General features: G+C 54.4%; 2 protein-coding genes across 5 annotated transcripts in view; both read right to left on the minus strand.

The window, feature by feature from the left end:
* Positions 1-1,166: 1,166 nt before the first annotated feature.
* On the minus strand, positions 1,167-6,263 carry FIGNL1 (fidgetin like 1). Of its 3 annotated transcripts, none has more exons than XM_037041094.1 (3): positions 6,183-6,263; positions 4,048-4,139; positions 1,167-3,713 (listed from the first exon to the last, which is right to left on the minus strand). In XM_037041094.1, the coding sequence occupies exon 3, from the start codon at positions 3,701-3,703 to the stop codon at positions 1,676-1,678; it is 2,028 nt and encodes a 675-aa protein (XP_036896989.1). In that variant the 5' UTR covers positions 3,704-3,713; positions 4,048-4,139; positions 6,183-6,263; the 3' UTR covers positions 1,167-1,675. The 3 variants fall into 3 exon arrangements, with proteins under 3 accessions (XP_036896989.1, XP_036896990.1, XP_036896988.1); XM_037041095.1 differs by lacking the exon at positions 6,183-6,263 and adding an exon at positions 5,529-6,103; XM_037041093.1 differs by lacking the exon at positions 6,183-6,263 and adding an exon at positions 5,104-6,103.
* A 1,189-nt stretch (positions 6,264-7,452) lies between these two features.
* Positions 7,453-25,935, minus strand: part of DDC (dopa decarboxylase) — a 43,427-nt gene continuing 24,944 nt past the window's right edge. For both annotated transcript variants that reach the window (XM_037041100.1, XM_037041101.1), the window contains exons 9-15: positions 23,675-23,742; positions 16,769-16,845; positions 14,022-14,041; positions 13,419-13,517; positions 11,622-11,723; positions 9,735-9,966; positions 7,453-7,853 (exon numbers count right to left, since the gene is read on the minus strand). In XM_037041100.1, the coding sequence (XP_036896995.1) occupies positions 7,846-7,853; positions 9,735-9,966; positions 11,622-11,723; positions 13,419-13,517; positions 14,022-14,041; positions 16,769-16,845; positions 23,675-23,742 (606 nt within the window). In that variant the 3' untranslated portion in view covers positions 7,453-7,845. The remainder of the gene's footprint in view (positions 7,854-9,734; positions 9,967-11,621; positions 11,724-13,418; positions 13,518-14,021; positions 14,042-16,768; positions 16,846-23,674; positions 23,743-25,935) is intronic.

The following is a 25,935-nucleotide window of genomic DNA, read 5'->3' on the forward strand; positions in this document are numbered from 1 at the left end:
AGTTCCACACGCGATACACGTTTTCTGAGGAATGGACCACAGGGCTTTACGTCTTACCCCGTGTCTACCACTTACTAACAAACCTATTGGTGTGCACCCCCCAACCAAAAAGCCCAGTTTAGTCAACAACTGTTACATTCCATACTTTGAAAATGCCATTTCATTAAAAAAAAAGGCAATGAGTCAACCAAAAAAATCATGAAAACTGCATTATCGTAGAGTCAAAACGCTGACACTGTGCACGGGAAGTCGGCCATGGGAAGCTCCGCTCCCACCTTCAGCCCCCAGCACAGCAGCAGACATGTCCCCCAGGGCTCTCTGTGCAAGAGCGGACTGCAGTGCTGCCTGCCCTTCCATTGAACGGGGGCTGGGGCTCGCTCCCCGCTGATGGATGTACACAACGTGCACTGGATTGTTAAGGACCATTGCGTAAAGCCCCATGAACAGACTCGACAAATCTCCGTTAACAGATATTTGGGTTTCATGCTTTTTCACATATTAAATGTTTTGGTGACATTACCTGTGCGGAACCGACCTTTGGCAGGGGACATTTTTTGGTACATGTGATAGAGTTGCCTCCTAGAAAGGCTAGCCTCACCACACACCCCAGCAGGGTGTGGCCAGGGCCTGCCTTTCAAGTCTTCACTGACACGGTGAACCACCAGTTGTACCCCCTTTTCCTAGCGTCTTAATAGTTCCTAGTGCTCAGTTCTGGCTTCACGTACCACATAAAGGCTGGCAGCTGCTGGGAGACGCAGTCGCAAACACAGGCACACCACGTACTTCCTGTCTGCAGTGAGCAAAAGGTGAACGAGCCAGCATCCCACCCCACCTGCCCCCCACAGAAGGCTGACTCAGGACAACAGTCTGGCTGCCACAGTGAGTGGGACAGCCCATCCCGAGCACAGCACCAGGGAGAACTGACTCTCGGGTGTTTACGGGGCTTTCCCAGAGGGCTGGGCAACAGGGATTTTCATGTTCCTCCTTCTGTTCATCTCTGCTGTCCAGCATTCCCATAACGAACAGGTGCTGTTTACAGAGCTCCACACACATTTACTTTTGAAAGATGCCAGTGCCCTGGCTGCCAGCTGCTACCACATGGTGCCAGCGAAATGTTTTTCACCCCTCAACCCCATGGTGCACCTCTGACACTAGACTACACTTCACTCTTTCTGAACACACTTTATTCGTCAGTCCTGGTGAGGGAAGGAAACAGTACGAGGTCACAAACCGCAGTAAAAACGGGCCCATGCACGGCAGCATCTCATGAGGTCGTGAACACTCAGCAGTGCGCTGTCCCACACATGAGCCACCATAGCAGCAAGAGCTGCATATAAGCCATACATCTCCATACACAAGTAAGACTCGGGGTTTGCGTGTGAGCCCACTAGTCACCCCACAGGCCACCCTGACAAGACCTGTTATGGAAAAAGCAAAGAAGTTCCTTAGTGTGAGGTACAAATAGGTGCACTCATCGGTAACAGCAGAAGGACCCACGCCTCCACTGCGCCGGGCTGCCCATCAGCTGCAAAGCCGAGCTGCTGCATCCGACGTTCGTGGCGGCACCAAACTCAGGACACACACACCAAGCACCACGCATGAGCGAAGCCCGTTCCTGTGCTGAGTGGGAGAGACTGCCCCACAAAGACGCCTTCTTTCCACTCCAGTGCCCCACTCACTTCCCGCAGCCGAAAGTCCTGTCCCAGTTCTCATAAAGCTCTAGGTCTTCGGGAGACACGCTGGGCCGCACAGTTCGGAAGGCGTTTTCAAAGTCCACGTAAGCTATGGGGGGGACTTGGTCGGCCGTTATGGTAGCGATGTCAGTGGCCTGGAGACTGCGGATGGGGCCCAGGGATGCCTCCCTGCACAGTTGTGTCATGTCGGCGCCGGAGAAGCCCTCTGAGCTCTGCACCACCAGCTCCAGCTCCTCTTCGCGGAGGCAACACTGCTCCCGGGACATCAGGCTGACCACGATCTGCCGCCGGGCGGCTGCATCTGGGAGGGGGATATAGAGCCTTTTCACCAGCCGCCTCCGGGCAGCCTCATCGATCTCCTGAGGCCGATTGGTTGCCCCCACGACGAGAATTCGGTCTTCAGAAGATGTGGTTGCCCCATCCAGCTGAACCAGGAACTCGGTTTTGATCCTCCTAGATGACTCGTGCTCGCCACCCCCGCGCTGGGATAGCAGAGAATCAATCTCATCGATGAAGATCACTGCTGGCTGCTGGCACCTGGCCACCGCGAACAGGGCTCGCACCATCTTCTCCCCCTCGCCCACCCACTTGGAGGTCAAGGAAGAGGCGGAGATGCTGAAGAAGGTTGCCCCAGACTGGCTGGCGATGCACTTGCCAATCAGCGTCTTCCCGGTCCCAGGGGGGCCAAAGAGCAGGATCCCCTTTGGCGGCCCTCGCAGCCCAGTGAAGATGTCAGGCCGCATCATGGGCCACACCACGATCTCCTTTATGGTGGCTTTGGCAAACTCAACCCCTGCGATGTCCTCCCAGTGCACTGGGGGCCCGTGGTCCACGATCTCACTCATGATCAGTTCGATCATCTTTGGCTCCAAGCCCTTCAGACGCTCATCGACCACATGTGCGGGCCCTGTGGGTCCAGCTCCATCGGGCTTGTACTGTAAGCCCCTGCTCAGGTCACCCCCATCTGGCTTAGGAACAGGAGGGACAAACTTTCCAAAAATCCCTCGGGATCTACTGGCACCCAGAGACTTTTTCACACCACCATAGGAAGACCCCGGTGCACGGGGCGGATGGTGGTACTTTTTCTGCTGCTCCGCCCATAATTGCTCCTTGGCAGTTTTAAAGGTCGGCGGGCTGTTCTCCTCTCTTTGGCCATTACCTTCTGTTTTACTAAAACCCTTGTTCAGGATTGGGGCCAAAAGTGTATCAGAGGGGCCGGACTCATAGAAAGCGATCCTTTCAAGGGGACTGTCACTGCCAGAAGGACAACTGAACTGATTGGGCAAGGACATATTCAGTCCCATGCTGGCTTTTGGAAAACTGTTGTTTTCCTTTCTCACACTTCCAAATAACGGTGTGGCATGAAATTTTGCCGTGGCTAAGTCAGCAAAAGGTGCTGAGAGTGTGGGACCTGTCTTTGGGGCATCGGTCATCACGGGTGGATGGGCATTCCGAGGGCCCAACACACTACCCTCTGGGATGTCTCCAGCCCTGTCTACACCATGAATGGGGTTAGTGTGTGGGTCACTCTCACCAGAACCACCACGAACACCAAATTTCGGAGGCTCGAAGACCACGGCCTCCTTATGGATTACTACCGAAGCATCAACAGTTGCCAACAGGGCGTCTCGGGACTCGGCACCAGCCCGCACCATCTCCTGCACGCTGCTCATTTGGAAAACATTAGTGATTGACAATCCAGACTGCCACTTGTCACTGTCAGCTTGCTGCGATCTTGCTAGAGTTAAAATGTCTTCTGCGTAGTTATTCAAACCAGTTTCAACATTGTCAGAATCGATGATTGCAGAATATTTCTCTGTGTACTTTTTGAACAGTGTGGAAGCACAGGCCTGGGAGATCTCGGAGTTCGCCCATGCGTACTGGATGCGCAGGATCTGCGCTCGGTAGGCGTCTGCCTTCTGAGCTGCTGTGCACGTGCCAGATGTGATGGTGAAGTAGTTCTCTTGCCATTCACTCAGGTGCACAGACCGCGCGCCCGAGGCCTGCATTCTAGGTGTTCTGTAACAAAGACCAAAATGAAGAGTGCTAAGGAGACAAATACAGACTGGAATTTCCACTCATCTGAAAGAGGTATACTGGATCTTTCATTCATAAGGTAAATTTACAGACAGACCACTGCAAGGGAAATGCTAGTTATTCATAAATTTCAAGATATAAAGGATTGAAGACCTGACCCAATAATGCTTCATGACAGGTTGAACTATTTTAGTTATTTACTAATTTTCCCTGCAAAGAGTGAAGACATTCATAAGGAAAAGATTTAAAATTAATCAGCAAGAGAAAAGCAATACAGAAGACACACAGAGCTATAAACAAACCAAGCCAAACGAACCTAGCCCCGGGTTTATGTCTGGTCTCCAAGAGAAACTCAATGGACGATTGCAAGCAAGCCTCTTACTGTTGCGGCCAAGTCTTCAGTTTTATCTGCAAAGTGAGAGAAATCATTGTGAGAGTCCAGTCAAATAGCAAATATAAAAATGCTCTGAAAACCACCACCAGTCCTACTGCGCGAATGCAGCAGACACTGAGGCTGAGCCTGTGAGGGACTTCCTGGCACCAGAATGCTCGCTCCCACGAGGTCTCACCCCACCACAGCATGCACGTCTGTGTGTCAGTGCCACCACCAGAAGTCAGAGCAGCATGCGTCACAAAGATGAACAGGGTCATCACTGTTTTAAGGCCTTATTTGTGCATGAGCACTGAAATCGGGAGCCTGTCTCCATGGCCCAATTTCTCACAAAGTACTAAAAAGTGAAACTGTCAAAAAAGCAAACAAAATATAACCAGAGACATTGAAATTAAGAACAATCTAACAATAGCCAGAGGGGACAGTGGAGGGGACAATGTGGAGAGGGGTTTTCAGGAACAACTATAAAGGACACATGAAGAAAAAAATTAAATAAATAAAAATTAAAAGTGAAACTGTCACGATTACATGAATTATAAGAACAAGCCACACAATCTGCTAGTAAGGTGCTTATATTTTAGATTTCGAGTTATTTTCATAAGCCTCCTTACATTAAGTTAAAGTTATTTGAACACAATTATAGATGAATACATCACATTGCTGGAGGTGTGGAATTTACCTGTTGATCCACAAGTAAGATTTGTAAGAAAACTTTAAGTTTCTTAACAGTATTGCAATACAGGAAAAACCAAGAACTCATGCATTTTAAAGTGTACCTTCCGAATTACCTGTAAATATAGATTCATAATCATATTTTATAGTTTTTTAATCTCCCATAATATCCTACAAAGATTCTGTCACACTGTGGGCAGGTGTTCATAAATCTTTGTGATGAAAATAAATGTAAGGCTCAGGGAGATTCTAATTTGCTTAAAGTAATAAAGGTAAGAAGAATCAAAACTAGAACAGACGTCTCCTCACCATCTCTCTTTCTGCTACCCATTTCCTTTTCCTTTGTGCAGCGCTGGAAATGGGAGATTGAAAGAACATGCTCCTCCTCAGCAGGGCTCGGTCCTTCTCATCTGCAGCCCTGGGGCTCCTGGCAGCTGAGCTCTGCTGGCTGTTCCCAGCACACCCTCCCTTCCCTATCCACGGGCTTGGAGTTCTCCAGAATTCACCTCCCCAGTCTTACTGTTTCCTTTGAATTCAGCCACTTGTCCAATAGCTGTGCCACCTGTTGTAGCAAACACCTGGTCGATGACAGAGCTGTCCTCAGTGCTATTCCCAAGTCCCTTTCATCTTTATGGCCCTTCTAGATCTTCACTAGAACTGACCTATGAACTGCATGTTCCCCTTTTTTATTTGGATAACTCTCCCCTTATGGCAGGAATGTGCTGTTTGTCTACCTGGACAGATGACTTCTGCAGGTAGGAGCGGTCTCCGTTACTCTGTCTCACAACCGGGGAGCCGGAGAGCGCAGCCAGAGCCCCTCCTGCCCAGACATCACGCCGAGCCCGCCGGCCAGGCTGCGGTCGGGATTCCGCTGCCAGCCCCCTGACCTCTGGTTCAGGGTCGCAGCTGCCTCGTTCGGCCCACAGGGCCGCAAATTCCGCGCAGTGCTCAGAAAGCCCGCCCACTTATTAAGTTCTGCATCAGACGCGGCTGTTCCCGGCAAACAGCACCCCCCGCCCCGCTCCGAGGGCACCGCCTCCTTTCTCATCCGCCGTGTCTTCGGCCTTGGGTCACCAGCCGGGCTGGGGGTCGGTCTACACCAGGCTCCGCCATCAGCAACACCGCACACCGGGGCCCGAGACGCCCACACGGGGGTGGAGCTGCTTCCCCGCCCCCTCCCCGAAAAGGCAAGTCCCCCGAACGGACATGAGTGGAGGGCACGCCCACTGCGAGAAATGCTTCAAGGCCCGGCCTTTCTCACAGTCGCCCAGGCAGCCCTAACCCCGCCGGCTGCCCCGGGAAGGGCTGCGAGGGCCGTGCTAGCCCCTCCCCACCTCTTGCTCCCGCCCCGCGCCCGATTCCCCCAAGCCGCCCGAGTCCCCGCCAACCTGCGGCATCCGAAAAGCGCGCGGACCGATGTGCGCCTGCGCGCTGCGGCCAAGCTCGGCCAGTGCAGTGCCTGCGTCGTGCGTACCGGGCGCGCTCCTCAGGGGCGGGACCGCGCATTGGGGGCGGGTCGCGCATTGGGGCGGGGCCTAGCGGCGGAGAGGCGGGGCGCTGGCCTGGAGTCTGGTCCCTTGGATTGCAGGAGGCTATTCTGCTAAACGGGATGCTCTGGCTGTGCAGTCAGCGGGTTACATAACGGGACAAATCTGCGTCTCATTGCGAATGTACTTCATTTGTAAACTCCGAAATAAAGATGCTCAGGTCCCGAGGTAACTGCCTTCAGAGAGTTCCCATAGCAGGCGCTCCTCCGGACTCACCTGGCCCGCGATCTTTGCAGATGGTCCCCGCGTTTCCGGGGCGGGCCCCTTCCCTCCACACAGCACGGCAGTGGGTAGGTACTGTTCCTCACCGGTGGACATGGGTAGAGTGGCGTATGAAGCCCATGTGCGTTTTTAAGGAGAAGAGGGGAATTGGAAGGCCCGCTCGGAGTCCTGCAGCTCAGCCCTGCCCCTCAGCCAGCAGGTCCACTCCCTGCCCCGCCCCCACCCCTGGGCTCCTTAGGGACCCTTCCCTGGAAGACTGAAAAATGCTTCATCATTGCCTTGGACTGGGGCTCCAGAGAACCACGTTCACATTAGTTTTCTGAATTGCGTTTCCAGACCAAGTAACAGAATAGTCACTAACAGCCACCTACTTGGTAATTAATGTCACTATGTGACAAAAGAAGTCTGGAACCTGGCCGTTCCTCGTCTGAGGACACAATCTAAGGATGTCATAAAGGGCTATCTCTTGGAAACAGGGAGAATCCACTCCCAGGAAGCCGGAGGAGCCTTTCTCTCCCTCCCTGGGCTCAGCGGGTCCCTCGGTTGTCCCTTCTGGAAACAGTAGCTATCTGGAGAAGGGTGGAGAAAATGATGGCTGAACAGCAACTAACACATGTGACATCGGAATGACTGAAAATAACCCACCCTGCACTGGCATTTCTGCTTTTTATGCTCCTTAATCTTGCTATGTATGTTTGGAAGTTGGAATCATCACCAAGTGAAAATGGTTGTTGAAGCATCTGAAACCATGCCTGGCATGTCCTACACCCTTGATAAACACTGCCGAACAAATGGACACTAGTTCCAAGTCCCCGGGGATGCCCTGTCTTGGCCACATTATAGCAATCAGTTGGGTACCACGTAGCACAGGACACTCACCAGACACAACTGCCATTGCGCTGCAGATGGTTTATTAAGCACTGAGCCACGTGACAGAGCAAGGGAAAGGCCACAGGGACAATCTGCTGTCCCGAAACCAGTCTGCCCTGAGAAACATTTTGATAAGCTTTCCTGCCACTGATGATGTCAGGAGCACAAACCACTGATTTTTCTAATCAGCAAAAATCACAGCCAAATGATGGACAAAACCTGTGTCCACTGGAATTAAGTCCTCGTGCAGCAGACAAAATTTCTTCACTGAGGAGAGACTGAAGATACATAATCACAAGCTTCTGGGTGACTTTGGGCAAAGAGGCGTGAAGCTGCACGCAGGCTCACTTCCGCAGAGCTGGGATGGCGTTTGTGTTCTCACTACAGTTTTCAGATGTACTTCTTTTCATCTTTAGATCTCTGCAGGGGAAAAAATAACATGAAATCATGGCTTCATTCACAAAAATTCCAGAACCAGGTCTCTGTGTGCTTCCCATGCCGTGTGGGCTTGATATGACAGCCCCAGCCATGCACAAGGAAATCCGAGGTGCTAAGATTTTCATCCTTCTAGTTAATCTGGCCAAACAACGTGGGTGCATTGTGATTCACTACTACAGGCAACACCGAGGAACAGAGCCTATTTTTGCCTTTAGATTTGAGAGCAAGTACAACGAGTGCATAGTAACTGACTTCTCTCAGAAATGTGGCTCTGATTCCGATAATTTTTCAGAGCGACGGTTTTTCTCTGTGTTGCTGTGGGAACACGACGGCAACGTGGCCCATCCACCTGGGATCTGTGCAAACACAGGGCTGCGGGAATGTGCATCAGGGATGTTCGTCTGACAGTTCTGTTTTGTATTTGTCTTCTAGCAGTTACCCACCCACGGCGGGCACACACACACACATCTTATCTTAGAGCAATGGAGAATGAAAATTGGAGCCTCTGCCCAGCACCTTCCAGAGATGCTCCAGCTATGACTCACTTTGAAGTTGCTTTGGACCTGGCAGTCCCCCTCAGCCAATGAGCAACACACCTGGATGGGGTGGTTCCCCCTCAGCCAATGAGCAGTGCACCTTGAAGAAAAATCCTTTTTGTGCTGGGAAAAGGGTCAGGCAGCTCAGGACCAGCCCTGACCGTGCATGGGGGGTCGTTGACCTCATGGGTCAGGAGGCATGCATAGGTCTCAGCTAAGCGAAACTCAGCTTTTAACATTCTGCTTTTGAGCACTATAGTATTTCAGGTATTCCCAGTGAAAATTAAGAGCAAAGAAGGTAAAGTGCAACGCCATCAGTGGAGCCGTGCCACACGCACTTCGGTGCTGCATTCTCCCCAGGTCAGAGAAACAGGCAGTGGGAGGATGAGAAGGGACACAAAGAGGAGCAAGAGCTCAGCAGATGGTCACGGAGGCACATCCACCACCCACCTCCCCCAAAGCGGGGTGAAAGATTAAAAAGACAGAAAGAAAGGAGACTCCAATGGACTGACATTCTTAAAATAATCTAAAGAAAAGGCTTTTACAGTTGCTGGGGCTCCCACAGACAGGCTTTGCACGCCCTCCCGGTGGCTGGCGCTGCATCTGTGTGCACACTGTTCTTACACGTTAGCCACATGCTGTCCTCAGGGTCTCGCTGGCCCAGCACAAAGCTGCCCATGACGAGGATCCCGGGGGCCTGAGCGTTTCCTTCCTCTGAACCATCAACCATTTGGTTCCCTGGAGTAAGTCGTTGGTCATGTCAAATTCCCTTTGCAATGCTTTCATTGGTTTTCATTTACCCACAGGTTGCCTGTTCAATGTGTAAGCTTGTTGTGATACTAAGTTGCCTCCATGAACAGGGAGAAATCAGAGCGAAGATTCTAGAGACACACCACTGAGTTTTGCATAAGAATACAAAGTAAAGGTCTATCTGAGTCGCTANAGCCACATGCTGTCCTCAGGGTCTCGCTGGCCCAGCACAAAGCTGCCCATGACGAGGATCCCGGGGGCCTGAGCGTTTCCTTCCTCTGAACCATCAACCATTTGGTTCCCTGGAGTAAGTCGTTGGTCATGTCAAATTCCCTTTGCAATGCTTTCATTGGTTTCATTTACCCACAGGTTGCCTGTTCAGTGTGTAAGCTTGTTGTGATACTAAGTTGCCTCCATGAACAGGGAGAAATCAGAGCGAAGATTCTAGAGACACACCACTGAGTTTCGCATAAGAATACAAAGTAAACGTCTATCTGAGTCGCTAAAGCACTGAGGTTGCACCTCCTTCCTCCTCCCATCTCTCCCCTTCTCATAGCAGTGGAGGGCGCCAGCCCACCTGCAGTGCTGGCCAGTGGCGCTGCTGACCCACACTCCTGCCAGGCTCCCAGCAGCGAGGTCGCCAGTGCCTGGATGTGCTCCCAGGCTGACCGCACATGCGCAGACTCCACCGTGCGGGAGCAGATGGCAAAGCGCAGCACGAACTTGTCTCTCAGGTGGCAGGGCACCAAGTGGATTTTCCTGGCGCCGTTTATTCTGTCCAAGAGAGCTTCGTTCAGTTTGTTGGAACCCTGCAGGGGTCGAGAGGGAGGGACCATGTCTCAGAGAAAGAAAAAATTCAACCAAATAATGGTTCTGTGGCCCCAAAAGACTACAGCTGGCCCCTGTGTGACAGTGTGTCCCATTGTCATGCCATTAAACAATGGGTCCCATTAAACATAAAGGTCCAAAGATGACTTTCCATAGTCCAGCGCTTTGTAAGAAAAAAGTGAAGGCTCCCAGGTGTGTTTCCTATACATCAATGAGCTTACACAGCAGACTGGATTCTCATGTCCCCAGGTACAGGGTCTGCCCAAAAGGAGAGAAGAAGCTCTCAACAACTAGAGAAAGGAGTGTGGTAGTCAGCTTCTTGCGAGAATTGGGGGAAATTGCCTGGGAACTGTGGGTCAAGGGCACCACTGCTGGATGCCCCTCTGGTAGAAAGCAGCTGCCAGCAGGGGCAGAGAGGCTGGAGCCCAGCTTCCCACTGATGGTGCCAGAGGGCACCAGGTGGCAGGCTTGGGCCACACAGGCCATGTGGAGCCACCATGCTCCTGCCCAGATGCTGCTCCCTCTGCTGGCAGTCTTGCTCCTTCTCCCACCCTCCCACCGCCCAGCCTTTTTCCTATTTCCCAGCAGCCCCTCTAGCCCCTCCAAGCCAAGTGGCTGCTAGAAGGGGCTGGGAGGGGGCCCTGCATCCTGGGTCACATGGCTCTCACAGGTTTGGCCTGTTTGTGTTCTCGCTCTGTGGAGAATGGGGTTGCAGAAGGGCCAGTGGGAGGAGAAGAGCCCAGTTCTGCCAGGTGAGGAACGCCTGCAGGACCCTGGCCACCGGTGAGGCTCCCACTGGGGCCCAAACGGACAGCGGGGGGGCCAAGGCCGTTTGGAAGCGTCAGCACACGGGGGCTGGACAAGCTCGTCCTGTTGGAGAGTGAGGGTGGCGAGAGAAGGCCGTACGTAGGGGATGGCATTTTACCAGGAGGACAGCAGAAGAGCAAACATCTGAAGATGATATCGGGCTAAGACTATTTAAACAAGTTACTTAGGACAAATTTGCTTGACATTTTCAACCGGATGGGACAAGATATGTTTTGAATGAAATGGTGTTTTTGAATTAGAAAGGGCCGAAGGGAGAAACAGCCCGAGATGGAGCAGCAGCAACAGAAGCAGAGAGAGAGTCCAATGGGGGTGGGAGGGCGGGTGAGAGGAGGCCGCAGTCAGTTCCACTCTGCAGCCCCGTGTCCACTCAAGGGCCATGAAGACCAGGTCGGTGCTGCAGAGGGCAACCAACTGCAGCCTCCTCTCACCCACCCTCCCACCCCCATTGGACTCTCCCTCTGTTTCTGTTGCTGCTGCTCCATCTCAGGCTGTTTCTCCCTTCGGCCCTTTCTAATTCAAAAACACCATTTCATTCAAAACATATCTTGTCCCAGGTGGGCCTGGCCAGCGGGCATGGTAAGCATCCCAGGACAAGGGCCTCCGCCAGCACAAGGGGTCCGTGAGTGTGCCAAGGAGAGCAGCGGGAGCCCCTGAGGAGACTTCAGGGGGTGCAGTGGGCTCTTGTGTGGCATCGGGGCTGGGTTGGGTGGTTCAGGGAGTGAATGGGAGGGTTTGCGCCCAGAAGGGAGGAATACCTTGCCCTTGTCACGCTGAAAGGAAATGAAGACAAAAAGAGACTTGAACATACCTTCAGGCAGAAGCAGACCAGCCCCAGAGTGACTTCCGTACAGATCTCAAAGCGAGGGTCCTGGGCCACCAAGGACTCAAACTCGTGAGCCAGCTGCACGTGCTGGAAAGGGTGGGGGGCCACCTGAGCGTCTGGGCTCTCAGTCCAGAGCCCAGCTGCCCCTGCCCACAAGTCGGATTGCCCGTTTGCCTGTGACTCAGTGCTGAGCGTGTAGCCATTTTCTGCGTCCCCCCCGCCCCACCAGCTGCTCCCACACAGGCTGAGAAAAAGTTCCCGTCCCCATGGAAAAGGGTGGTGTCTTCAGGAAAACACCACCCAATCAATCACCTGTGATTTTAGAGGACACACGGCGAAGAGGAGTTTGCACACCGCCGTGCCCCTGAGAGGAGACCAAGGCTGGCCCTACACAGCTGCCTCACAGCATAGTCCTGGTTCTGTGGTGGCCACAGCAGTGTGTCACGTGATAGTGCTCACGGCCACCCAGAGATGAGACTCACACCTGTCCCATCCCATGTACACACTGCTTCTCCCCGAACACAGTCACCTGATGGCCTGATTGGACGTCCAGGTGTTCATGGAGCTCTCGAGGGCACTTGGTCTGGGGACACGGTCTAGGGGCATGCCTTGCTTATTCTAAACCCAGGCTTCCAGCACAGCACCTGCCCTGGGAGGGACTGGGGAGCAGCTCAGCCCACACCCTTCTCCCAGTATGGTTGGGGCCCAAACACCCCAAAGGAGCGGCCCAGTCACGTGAGAAAGCTCTCCACCACCAGAGGGCGCCAAAGCCCCAGGCCTGCAGCTGGGCTCTCCCCACAGCTGGGCTCCGGACAACAGGCCTTCCCCTGAAACAGTTTGGCCATGTCCTCAGCTATTTGGGTGGTGGGACCCTCTCAGAGGGAGGCTCTGAGTGTGCTTCACACGAGGCAGCATAGTCACACCCAGATGCCCCGAACTGCAACATGGCACCATTACAGAGACACAACCCCCTACTTTTCATGTGCTGTTCCCAAAGAAGCAGAATACTTGTCATATTCGAGAACATGCTCTCAAATGGGGGGCAACCTCTAACCCCTGAACCCACACACTCCTTGGGAGGCTGATGGGGCCAGTGTGTGACGTGTATCCCAGAGCACGGGCCCAGGCCCCCTACCCAGCCCACAGGGGCTAAGCCTCGGCCCCAGGGTTTCTGACAGACGGCCACCTCACCAGACTAGCGTTGGGAGCTGCAGGCGAGCTCCATTTCCATGCAGGTGGAGGCCCTGTGCCCTCTCAGGTGGGGACACAGCCAAGGTCAGATGTCAGGATGGGAGGGCCAGCTAAATGGGGGATGGGGTGGCCTTGGGCCAGTCCTAGTATATAGTTAGACGTCAGTTTCCTTGACTATTAAAAAGAAAAGGCAAGTATGAGCTTGCTGCAGATGGGCGTTTGTCACATGGGAGAGCTCATTGCAGCCGAGACCCCTCCCGAGAGCAGGGCCCAAGTGGGCGGAAGTGTGTCTGGGAACTACTGGGCCAGGGCACACCATCCCCACCCCACCTCTAACTTCTCCTTTCTGGAATGTTCTTGAAGCAAAACACTGTGCTCTCCCCGTTACTCTCTTCGATGGGACCGTGCTGCTGGCCAAATGGGGCTCAATTCACTTTGAGTCTCCAGGAGCTGGTCCCCTGTGGTCTCAATGGGTGCACGGACCATCTCACGCACATTCCAATGGCACATGCGTGGTGCCCTGATGTCTCTGTCCACTCCCAGAGCCCCCAGACCTCCATGAGAGCCCAACAGGCAGCAACGAGCAGTCACCTTGCGGATGTAGGCCTGCAGCCCCGTGACTCCATACATCCGGAAGACGAACCACATCTTCAGGGAGCGGAACCTGCGGCCCAGTGGCAGCTGCCAGTGCTGCACGACACAGTGGATCTCAGGGGCCCCGTGGGGACAGGCTGCCCTGCTGTGGGGCGACCACCCCTCTGGTGCCCTATGTGTGGGGATGGCCCGGCCCTCGCAGAAGGGAGCTGGTCTCACAGGAAGGGGCAGGTGTGGACAGACCAGACTGGTCACTCTGCGCTCATGGACGTGAGAGGCTAGACTCCCAGTGCATTTGCCAGAATTCACCCTCAAGGCAGAAGCCCTAAAAGGGCCCAAAGGCAGCTATGAGCTCAGGAGGAAGGAAAGCTGATGCTGTGCTCTTGGTAAGAGAGCCACAGAGCTGCCAGATATGTGGTCAGGGCAGGGGACACCAGTGCCTGTGAGGAGGGGGTGGAAGGAACAAGAGTGTGGGTGAGACTGGTGTCCCAGGCTCTCTGCACATCAGGGGCCCAGAGATGGGCCCCCACACCTGGGCCCCTGCCTCAAGTTCCAGGTCAGCATGGCCCTGGATCTCCAAGAGGCAAATCTCCCACGTACCCTGTAATCAGTGATCAGCCCTGGAGAAGAGAAAGAGAAAGAAGAAAGAAACCATCAGACTCGTGGGTCAGCAACACACCTGATTCTTCACATGTTCTCGGTCAGTCCTCCCAAACGGGACCTAAGCCCAGCGGGCAGGGGCTGCGTGGTCCCTGTGGTGCTTCCCCGGGTGCCCAGAGAGCACGCAGAAACGCTGGACAGTGTGGGCTCCATGTCGTTTTCTGCAGCGACAGGAGTGCAAAACAGCGAGATTCTGCTGGCACCCAGGGGGACACCGGCATCAGGCTCGCACCAGGCCCGGTCATGCACTCACTCACTCCGTCATGTGTGTGGGATGAGGGGTTTGTGAGATAAGAGTGATTGGAATGTAGAAAAGGAGTCGCCCTCAGTGGGCGGTCAGCTCCGTATCCTAGGGTCTCAGTCCAGTGCCTGGCACAGGGTGGACCCCAGCCAGGGTCTCCTGAGTCAGTCTCACTGTCCTGGATGCCTCGGCTTCTCCATGGTCATGGGAAAGGCCTTTCCCAAGATCAGACAGGGAAAGGAGGCTGGGCCAGACTCTCACAGATGGGACTTCCTCTGTGGAAATCCAGGGTAAGGAATTGGGGGAAATTTGCCGATGTGCAGCTGTGCTGTGGTGACCCCTGACTCTCTCCTGCCATTCCCAGGTAAGACAGTCGTGGCATGGTCATCGCAGCCCTGACTGCTGTCAGCTGGGACGCGCCATTCACCTAACACAACCCTCCACTATCCTAGGCTCAGTCCACAGAGCAGGTGGGTAGCTCAGCACTGTACTGACCAGAAAACCAAGAGTCACAGCTTATTGTGACTCCCGCCTGCCACCCAGCTGGGGCAAACCAGGCGTTTCCTCCCAGGGGGTCTAAAATGGCAGATGAGGACCCACTGGGCCGCTTTGTGAGGCTGGACCTCCTTGCTTTGTGAGGGACCCTGAGATGAAGCCACACAGCTTTGGGACGCCAACCAATACAGTCTGTGGCACAGCCGGGGGGGGGGGGGGCAGGGCTGGCAGATACACANGCGGGGGGGGGGGGGGGGGGCAGGGCTGGCAGATACACATGCCCAGTGTTCGGCAGGAGGCACGGAGATAAAGTGAACCTCCTTGAAGCGTGTGCCAGTGGAGAAGCCGAGGCATCCAAGACAGTGAGAATGACTCTTTGGGGGGGGGGGGCAGCACTCAGTAAGGATAGGTTAGCACCCAGATGACCTGATGACCCTCCGTTTCCTCTGTATCACTGTGCTGACTGCAGAGAGCCACTGGCCATGTGTGGCCATTTAAATTTAATGAGAAGTAAATGCAGGTACACATCGAGCTCTTCACTCAGATCAGCCACATCGTCAGTATTCAGTGGCCACCTGCGGCCTACTGACCCCTGAGGACAGACCTGTCAGTCCGGAGCATCCCCTATAGGTGCCCACCATTCTGTAAAGAGCACCAACGCCCTCTGGGCCAGCAACTCCTGTGGTGAAGGTTTGACTCACCCTGTGGACCATTTAATCCGCTGTGTGTCTAGTAAGGCCTTACGACAGGCCCACAGGTTTTACATGTGCAGACAGTGGTTCAGTGGAACCACACGTGGCAGCGAGACTCTCGGCCACACAGAACAGCGTCTGCACGGGAGGCCGTTACGGGAACTTTCTGGCTCGCCGTTTGCACACTCCTGTTTTCCAAATGCACAGTTCCTATACTGAAAGAACCTATCTGAAAAGTCTACATACTACGTGTGACCCCTTGTCCCTGTCGCCAGCATTGTGAAAGGGTTTTCTGCCATCAAAACAAACTCCCCACTGACTTTGGCCCCAGTTCCCTGTCTCCCACTGGCTGCCGTGCCTCCAAGGAGACCGCACGTAAACATGCAGAACCAACATGGGGTCGTGAGCGGAATCCCTCCCACTGCTGCCTCCCCAGGGCCAGGCAGGTACCACCCCAGCCCAGAGCAGCAGGCCGTGGTCCTCACCCCAGGATCACACTTGTGAGAGGGGATGCTAAACAAGTGACCAGTGAGTGAGGCTGTGAGTGGAGTCACAGGCCAAAGGAGCCACCAGGAGAAGTGACAGATAGGAAGACATGCCTGTCAGGGACACATCGGTCCTGGATCCCCATGATGGGAGGGTGTCATCCTGAGGGCCCACCAGAGGGATAGTGGGCTGGGGCCCGGGGAGCCGAGAACGGTGAGGCCAGGGCCCAGTGGCTGGGCCGGAATGGGGTTGAGTGCCCCTAGCTCCCCCACCAGACTTTTCGGATGGGCTCTGGGCTGGTTCACGGCCCCACCACAGGGCCCAGTGGAAAGCAGGTGCGCAGAAACGAGCAAGGTGGCCTCAGGGTGCCCATCCTGCCCAGGCCTGCAACTTTCTCTTTCGGCTCCCTCCCCACTACGCTCGCTCCTCCTTTCCTTTCTTCCCCTGCAGGTCCTGGCACACGTGGAGACCCACATTGCAGAGACTCGGGCTGTCTGCTTTGAAGATTAGTGCAGGAGGGTCCATAGTGGTCCTGAAGGTTGCCCCGTGTCCCCCACACCCAGCCCTGCAGGCTCCCGGCTCCTGCCCTGAGCAGTTCTGGCCCTCAGAGCCTGGGTCTTGTCACCATTGGTCCCTGAGGAGGTGCATCTTCTCTGCTCCACACGCAGCGCCCCTGGGAACCCTCTGTGTTTGGGAACCTCCCTCTCAGGCCCCAGGGTACTCGGAACACAACTCTGGTGGAAGTAGACTGCCCACAGGAGGCTGTTGCTTACCTGAGTCCTGGTGGCTGTGCTTCAGGTATACAGGGTCCATTTTGAAGGTGCCTATCAGGTCTGTCCTCCGCTTCACCCTGTTTTCAGAGGACAGACCATGGGCTTAGGGGAAGCAGCAGCCACCCATGCCGCAGCCACCTGCCCCTCCTCCACCTGGACGGGCAGTGGCCCCTCTGCTCTGGGACCCCTTCTCCAGCCCCCACCCTCGGCCCAGGCCCCACACCTGTGCCCCCCACCACCCGGGGCTTCACAGCGGCACGGTGTGCACCTGCAGAGCTCCAAGCACCTCAGGCAGGTGGTATAATAAAGAACAAATATTTGGTCTTTGTCCCTGGATCCTGGCGCACAGCGCCAAAATGCCCTGGAATCTGGGTGGTGATAAGAGCGCCCTTTATGTGCCAAGGAGATGGCAGGTGGCCATGGCCCCTGGCTTCAGGATGGGGCTGGTTGCCAGGAAGACGGAGCAGTGGGTAGAGGGCAGGACTTCAAGCCCCATTGCCCCATCTCAGGAGAGGGAGGGGCTTCAGGTTGAGCTCCACACCACTGGCTGATGAGCCTGTCGCCCTGTCATCATGCCCATGTAGTGACGCCTCCACCAAACCCCACATCACACGGCTGGGTCACTGGCCTCTGGACACACCTGGAGGGGAAGTTGTGCCCCACCCCACACCCCTCCTCCCAGGTGTCCCTTCCCTGTGGCTGCTCATTTCTGTCCTTTCTGATGAGCTGCACATGTAAGGATAGCGCGTCCTGCATGGTAAGACAGGGGACAAGGAGAGCGGAGGGGCGGAAAGACCCATCACTCCCAAGGAGCTCACCCTGGGTCACGGGGGGTGCACAGACCTCCCTCGGATGCCAGTAGGATATCCAAGCTGGTTTTCCTTTTTTTCACCTTAAAAATATTCTGCAGTGTTGGGAACTGCCCTGCCTGGTTTCAGGAGCTGTCACTGCCCCCCCCCCCCACCGCCCCGCCACGGGGCTAAGGCTGAGTGAGTGACCTTCAGACCATAAACCACTAAGACACAAAGCTTATGTCCCTGGCAGCAGCGCCGCTTCTGCTCCTTTTTCCATAACTGGTCCCCAATGCTCGATGGGTTAACCGATGATGAGTAAGATTCCCCAAGGAGGGAACAACCTAAGACAGGCATGATCACAGGGGGCCCCAGGCAAGGACTTGGGGGGGATGCCTATAGCAAAAGGGAGTGATGGACCCTTGCCCCTTGGCTTTGACATAGCCTGAGTCCTCATTCTGACTGCAAGAAGTCTCCTAATCTCTTGGCTGCCTTACTTCCCCTGCCTGACTTAAGCCTGAAACAATGACAGAGGGTGGTGCAGCCCTGTGCTGGAAAGGGTGGGTTCCTGGGGTGATCAAGCCTAGGAAAGAATGCATAAAATCCTGTAAAACCTGCTTTGCTAAGAATGCTCTCAATTAAAGCCTAAGGGTCCGAGCAGGAAATGAGTTTGTTTCCCAAAGTTTTGTAGCCCTTTAGCTAATAGACCCTGACTCAGAATAAGCCCTAGTTATTGTTTGTATGCTATCTATTTTGTTTGATCCTTACTGCCTGACAATGATTAATGATCTTTACCTGTATTCCTGTGTAAAATGAACCCAATAAAAGCTTGTCAAGGCAAGTGTTGGTGGGCTCTCCCCTTGAGAGAGTGGCCGTGCCGTCCCTTTTCCTCCACAGGACTCGGGAGTCCGTGTGAATGTCTCGTATCTCATCCATAACGCTGTGGACACTGCAGGCCGGTGTCCACGTCAATGCAGTGCTCACACTACGTGAGAAGGTTGCAAATCATGATACTGCTCCTCAATCTGAACACAGTCGAATCCGTGTGACGCTCCCCTACTGCCCCCCAGAGGACGCCATGCAGCCTGTCACACCCATGGGGCTCTGAATTTTTTTCTACACAAATCCCTAAGGCATCTATAGTGTTGTTTTGCACATTTCTAAAACATAACACAAATACAAGATATTTAAACCTAAGCAGCATCATTTTTGCGTCATTTCCCGTGCTTGCTCCCGGCCACAGACCGCTGCCCATTTGTGGTTAGACACACTCCTGGTCGTGCACAGAGCAACTGTGGCACTGTCTAGCACAGAGGGCTCACCCCCAAGGTCGTCCCCAAGGTCGTGCCACCCGCAAGCTCTGCCAACACTCGGCCTGGACTGGCTTCCTTTGCCATCTGTCACCCGCCATCCATGTGTTTCCCGGCAACTTGAATGTGCAATTCTATTGCCAATGAGGTGGAGGAGCCTTGAGGGCAGACAGAGGCCACCCGGCTTCCTCTCTGGGAAGGAAATTTCCATCCACGTCTGTGTGAGCTGTTTGCCTCTGGAGGTGCGCAGGCTGGAAGCCTCTGCAGACACCTGAGGTACTGCCTTTGCACTTGCTCCTGACCTCAGCCTTTTGAGCCCCCTGTGTTCATCATCGCTGCTCCTTGGACTGGCCCAGGCCCGGGGAAATGGTAGGTTCAGCTTTAACAAGTTCCACAAATTGCCGGCCGGGGTCTGCCTCAGCCCTGTGCTGAGGTCTTACGCCAAGGCTTCCTCTCCATGTAGGTGACAGGCCACACCATTCAGCAAGGGTTTCTGGTGGGCTTCCAAACATTGCATCATTTTCTTTGTAAAAATCTACAGTGGCTTTGCTGTGTGGATTCATAGTAGCCTTATATCGTTCGATGCTATTATAAACAGTATCTCCCATTGGAAAAGAATTTCATGAGCTGTGTGTTGCATATGTAAAAAATGCAACCTTGAAAAAAGGTCGTGTATCTAGAATTCTTACTGTGTCTCTTGTTAATAATGCTTTCATTGGGGGTTTTTCTGTTGGTTGCAGACAGTCCTACCACCTCAGGTTAATGCATCCTAGGGCTCCGGCCGAGTGTCATACTTTCACTTCTTTCTCTCTCCTGTGATGCAGCGGCGACAGCATGAAGCTGGGGACCGGCAGGGACCACAGAAATCTGTATTTTTTCCTGGTTTTAAGAAAGTGCCTCTAACATTTCACCATTAAGAATAGGTTTACTACAGTTTTCTGGTAGATTTTTGAAAAGCAGATTAAGAATGTTCTCTCCTGTTCTTATTTTACTAAGAGCTTTGCCCTGAATGGGTGTTACATTTTATCTGACACTTTTTCTGCATCTAATATGATGAAAACTTTGTCATTCTTTACTATGAATGTGGCAAATACCATTTTTAAATCTTCACATATTTTAAAGTCACCTGGGTGTTTCTGGAACATACACGTTGGCTGTGATATGGTTTGTGTTTAATTGACTTTTATTGGCTGACGTCTAGTCGCTACACTTGAGCTGGTTCTGTGGGCTCTTGCTTGGCTCCTCCTCTGGTCTGGGGATCAAAGTCACACTGGCTTCCTGACACAAAGGGGTGTGTCCTGCTGTCCCTGAGGATGACGTGTGACAGGGTGGTCACCTGCCCGGGTGCACGTGGCAGCACTTGCTGTAAAACGCTGGGTGTTTCCATTACGTGCGACTTGAAGTGCGGGGGGCACCATGTCTTGGAGGGCTACAGGCTTTCCCAGGTTTGCTTCTCGCTGACAGTCCCCCCAAGTTCCTGAAATCTCTGCCAAACCCATGGCTCCGTCCCCCCAACTTTCCAGGGCAGGCTACTGTGCCTTGCCCTCGGCTCCGACCCACTTTCCCCGGGCCGCTGCCTTTGAGGTGGGCTGAGGACCCACGGCAGCTCCGTGACCTGCTCCATGGCTCCCTGACTCACAGTCTCATGAGCATCCCCTCTGGTGTGGTTTCCCTCCTGCTGGTTTCAGGGGTTGTTCTGTCATCGTTTCCTGACTTCGTGTCCCTGTAGGCATCCGTCTCCAGGTCCCTCCCTGGCACGCAGCACAAGCTCAGTCCAACCTGCACGCCCTCCCGCTCTTCTAGGCCCCGGCTCCCACTGAACCGCAGCCCCGGCTCCCACTGAACCGCAGCCCCTGCTCCAGAGCCCAGTGGGTCAGGGCAGCTGCCCATTGGCTGTGAGCGTTTGGGCACCGGCTTCACTGATCCTAGTGGAGGGACTGTGCCATGAAGAGGGAGGCTTTAGTCAGTCAGACAGACCTGTGCGTGCGTGTGTCAGGTGTGCGCCTGCGCAGAGACATCCCCCTTGCCGTCAGTCTCACTGGGAAATGGCCGAGGGTGACAGCAAAGTCTCCCTGCCATCTGACACGCTCCTGCCAGCCCATCCTGAGGGGTGGGGGAGGGGACTCCTGGGTTGCGCTGAACACAGGGTTGCTGAGTTTGTCTTAAAAAACCTGCACCTATGCCCCAGCTGGCATGGCTCAGTGGATTGAGCACCAGAGTGCGAACCAGAGGATTGCCGGTTCAATTCCCAGTCAGGGCACATGGCTGGGTTGCAGGCCAGGTCCCCAGCAGGGGGCGCATGAGAGGCAACCACACATTGATGTTTCTCTCCCTCTCTTTCTCCCTTCCTTCCCCCTCCCTTCCCTTCTGTCTAAAATTAAATAAATAAAATCTTTTAAAAATACTTTTAAAAATAAAATAAAAAACCTACAGTCTGCATAAGTCTCCCTGAATGAGGGCTCAGGTTACCAGCTTAAAGGATCCAAAATACTACCAGCACCAGGACTAAAGTGCAAAGAAACCAAAAACATAAAGCAAAAAATCATGCACAAATGGCCCAAGAACAGGTCTCCAATCAAGTCTTCCCGTAACTACAGTGGTTAAAAATATTCCAAAGTAACTGAATGGAAAAAAAAAAACCTTCATGGAACAGAAGCGTACCAAAGCTATAAAACTTTCCATGATAAAATTTAATTTTTTTAAGATTTTAAAATTCATTTATTTTTAGACAGAGTAGGAGGGAGAGGGAGTGAAACATCAATGTGTGGTTGCCTCTCACGCGCCCCCTGCTAGGGACCTGGCCCGCAACCCAAGCATGTGCCGTGAACTGGGAATTGAAAAACGTTTTATTTTATTTGGAAAAAAAATCAAACCCCTCTTTAAAGGCAGATAAAACCTGCCCTCGGTCTGTGGGGAATCAGAGGCTGCCTTTGCAGAGTGTCTGGTACTAACACAACATTAACATCTGAGAAGAATGTCCCCTATTTACTTTCAAAAGATTCAAAAAGCCCAGCAAACAACAGAAAGCTCAGGAACGAGTGATGGGATCCCGGTGACCGGGTTTATGGTGACAGTGATGCCGTGAGTTTTGGGAGCTCCAAGTAGCTCGTGTGCGTTAGTGTTTAAAAACACAGCAGACGTGTTTACTTTGAATTGCGGACTCGCCCTCCATGAGATTTCTTTGAACAAAGAGAGACGCCTCTCGCTGGAAGGAACGCTGGAAAAGGAGACCCGTGTACAGCTAGCTCAATCGCTGTGTCAGCAAAATCTTTAAGCACTTCTATAAAAAAAAGTCAGCACTTCGCCTGGTTTGCTTTTTTCCCACTCAGGCCTGCAGAGGGCACAGACCCTTTTCCAAAAGGCGCTCCGATGAGCTTCCTTACCCCTGTCAGGGCACCTCCTCTTCCTGCAGTGACATCCTAGAGTGGCCAGTCTACGTTCTGAGGTGGGACACCCAGGACAGGCATCCTCACTCTCCCGACTCACCATCACCACACTGCCGGGCACGGCCTGTCCACGCCCCTGAAGACCTGCCAGTTATGCCCCCAGCCTGCGTGCTCGGTGGGCCCCCTGCACCGGGGGGCCAGGAGAGAGATGCGGTGTCCAGCCATTGGCCTGCAGCCTGGGCCTGTGCCCGCCTGGCCTCAAGTCCGGGGCGGTGAGGGTTCAGGGAGAAGGGGCAGCTTGAACAGGAGCAGAAGCAGAACTGGGGCCCAGATCAGCCATGCTCTCGTCAGAAAACAGCTCTTGCTCTCCCATTTCTGGGGCTCCGTCGTGGCTATTCTCGCATGCTCCACATGCACTGTTTTATGCATGAAAGTGTGTGTGCTCCTGGTCTGCGTCCTGTGGGGCATGCGATTCTCTCATTTCACACAGGTGTGGCTGCTAACCCTTTGCCTCAGCTGGGGCCGTGAGCCCTGAGGAGCCATCTCGGCCCTCTGGCGGACCCTCCTGAGCAGAGGCAACGGCAAAGAGACCCCAGGGAGGCTGGGGTGATGGGAGCAGCCGCGAGCGCAGACCCTAGGAACCATCTAAGAGCAGGGGCGACGACTTCTAGTGTAAACAGCGTGTGCACGGCACCAGAGTCAGTGGCTGAGGCTAGGGGGCGGGTAGAGGCGGTGCTCCGGGCGGGGGTCCTTATAAGGACACATTTAGAGACAGTCTTTTAAAGATGATGAGTCAAGTCAGGTCCAAAGTCTCATAAGGACTAGTGTGTCCTCACAAGGCGAATTGCTCTAATAAACCTGAAAGAACCAGCTGCCAGTGCCTCCAACTCCCTGCAGTGCTCTTTCTTTAAACGAAGTCTGTGAGGTGACGAGCCTGCCGACCGCTCTAAGGTCCCAGCTCTGTTCTCACTGCGGCTGCTGCGCCCGAGCGCAGTGCCGCTCTTGTGGCCGCAGAGGAGGTCCTGGGGGGAGACGTCCTCTCCCTGTTTCTTAGCACCTGCATGTGGGCCTCTGGACTCTGAATCCTGCTTGACAGCCCAAAGCAGAACTGCAGAAGCAGCTGGGCTCGAGCCACGCCCCCGGCTCCCTGCACTGGTGTTCTGGGTGAGTCAGAACCCGGTTTTCCTTGCTCTGGGTAACAGCGCCCCCACCAGGGCCGATTATTAGACCAGGCCCAGGGCTGCAGTGGCCTCACGTCCTCCCCACCCCCACAGGGGGCGTAGGGGGGTGAGAAAGGGAAGCAGGTGTGAGGAGGAGCTGCCCAGGCACCCCCAGTTCCAGGTCCCCCAACACCAGCTGCTGTTGTAAAGGGCCCTGGGCACAGGGCCCTAGTCAGCGAACGCACCACAGGGAACTCACCACATAGCAGAGCAGTCGAAATTCACCAGGAGCCACTTGTGGGGGTTAAAATTAAAGGAATCTGCAAACTGCCAAGAAATAATAAAAACAAAAGGACACATGAGTAATTAATGCTGAGGTTCAAGGCGGCCCCCACATGTGATAATGAGCAGTGTGTCTTCTTAAGTAAAACAGGGAGGCCCTGTGGGGGTGGGGAGGACGTGAGGCCACTGCAGCCCTTGGGCCTGGTCTCTGGGACCCTCAGGGGCAGCCACTGGACGCCCAGAGCCTCTTTTTATTCATTTTCAAGTGGCAATAACAAAGCACAGCTCCTGAAAGGCGAAGCTGATACACGTCCCTTCCTGGGCTGGGGCTCGTGAGGAGGAGGCACAGATTGGGGTCAGTGAGTCGGTTCCGGCCCCAGCGGGTCCCAGCTGCAAATAACTGGCTCTGGGACCACTCGCCCGTGGTCGGCGCCACCTGACCATCCAGCAGAAAACGAGTTCAGCAGCCACGGGGCCGAGGAGGGCACAGAGCCTTTCTTCAGGGCTGTCCTAAGGGCCGAGTTCTTGTGCTTTTCAAAGCAAATGCCCGGGTTCCCCCCGACTGGTGACAGGACCTGGGTCCACCTGGATTCCTGGGGACAGTGCCACAGGCCACAGGGCTAATCCTCAATCGGGGCAGAAATGATCCTCTGGCCAAACCTCCTAATGCAGCGGGGTTGGGGTGGGGGGTGCATTTTGGAACTCTTCCCAAGCCTCCTCTACTTGTTCCAGGGATGAGCCCCGAGGAGGCAGGAGGGGACAAGGGGCCAGGTGTGCATTAGTGGGGACATGGGGACAGCTGAGGGCCCCACTCTGGGGGTGCAGACTCATTTCCTGCCAGGCTTCAGTGGAAGTCATTTTGAGAAACAGACAGGAAATTACAAAGTTTCATTTGTTGATCAAAGGTAACAAAAGGTGAGAGAAAGGCTTTGTTTGCTGGGAATGTTATTAGCTCGCTCCTGGGGGCTGATCTGTTTAAACTTCTTTCATTACCCAACTGCGATATTTTCATCTTCCTGCTGACAGAGAGAAGGCTCTTATCTCCCGGCAGGACTCGGCAGGATATTGCAGCCCCTTATCTGAGCGGTTGAGCTGAGCTGAGCTGAGCTGGAGGCTCTGCCTGCCCGGCAGGAAAGGGTCCCAGGAAGGTGCAGACCTCCTCGCTGGACCCGACATCCTGTCTGCTGCTGATAGAACCCTCCCCCGCTGCGCTGGTCTGACCAGGAGGCACCCCTATGAAAGGTGAAACCTCAAGTTCATGGGGAAGAGAAGAGACAGCAGGAAAAGGTCTGAAACCCTAAACCTGGTGGTTAGAAAGGACTAGTCCTGGGAGAGCCCTGCAGAGCCCCAGGAATGCCCGGCCCTTCCCCTGACCTGCGGGGGAGGTCAGTCCTGGGCTGGTGCCGTGCTGTCCCCGTAACAAAAAGCATTTCTGGGCAGAGGGACTGAGCCTTCAGTCCCCAGCACCAAACAACACCAGCAATCAGCAGTGACCTGCAGAGGGCCGGGGGTCAGCACCCCAACATCAGCACCTCTCACACAGCCCCTGTTCACAGAGGGCTTCGGGATCTCTGCTTACACCCCGAGGATCGATCTGAGCCCCCACATACTCTGTGGTCAATAAAGCATTACCCAATGAATGAGACAATGAGAAAATGCAATGGGAACGTAAACCAGAGGCAACGGGCTCATCGGTGCTCAGGGGACGCTCCTTTCAGAACGGGGACATTCTATTCTGCCCCTTGGACCCCCTCTGTCTGGAACCACAGCGTTCTCAGGCCTGGACTGGTAATTGGGCGGTGGATGGGCGGCAGGACATAGGAGTGGAGACAGGCTCTGAGGGGCGATCTCCTCGGGCCCTGCTGACAATTAATAACAGCCTCTGAGGCCGGCACAGTGCTGACTGTGTGCCAGGCACAGTCTGTAACCCGTTAAATAGGATTAACTCCTCTGATCTTGCAACCGCCCCTTGAAAGAGGTAGCAGCTAAATCCGTTGTGGGAGATGGGGAGAGGACACCTAACCTGCGCGAGGGGACACAGCACCTCCTGGAATGAAGCTGGGATCTGAACAGGCCTTCTAGGGCCCTCACTCCTGCGCCCCACACGCATGGTGAGGTCTCCGGAAACACTGCCTCTGAGCACAAAACTGATGCACGGCTGCTCCAATACCTCTCCTCCCCCCTGCCCCCGACTGCAGAGGTCTGAGGTCCAGGCAGGGGTGGGGAGCATGTCCTCAG

This window comes from Sturnira hondurensis, unplaced genomic scaffold, assembly GCF_014824575.4.
Source record: "Sturnira hondurensis isolate 20B ecotype Veracruz unplaced genomic scaffold, ASM1482457v3 Scaffold0002840, whole genome shotgun sequence".
Lineage (NCBI taxonomy): Eukaryota > Metazoa > Chordata > Mammalia > Chiroptera > Phyllostomidae > Sturnira > Sturnira hondurensis.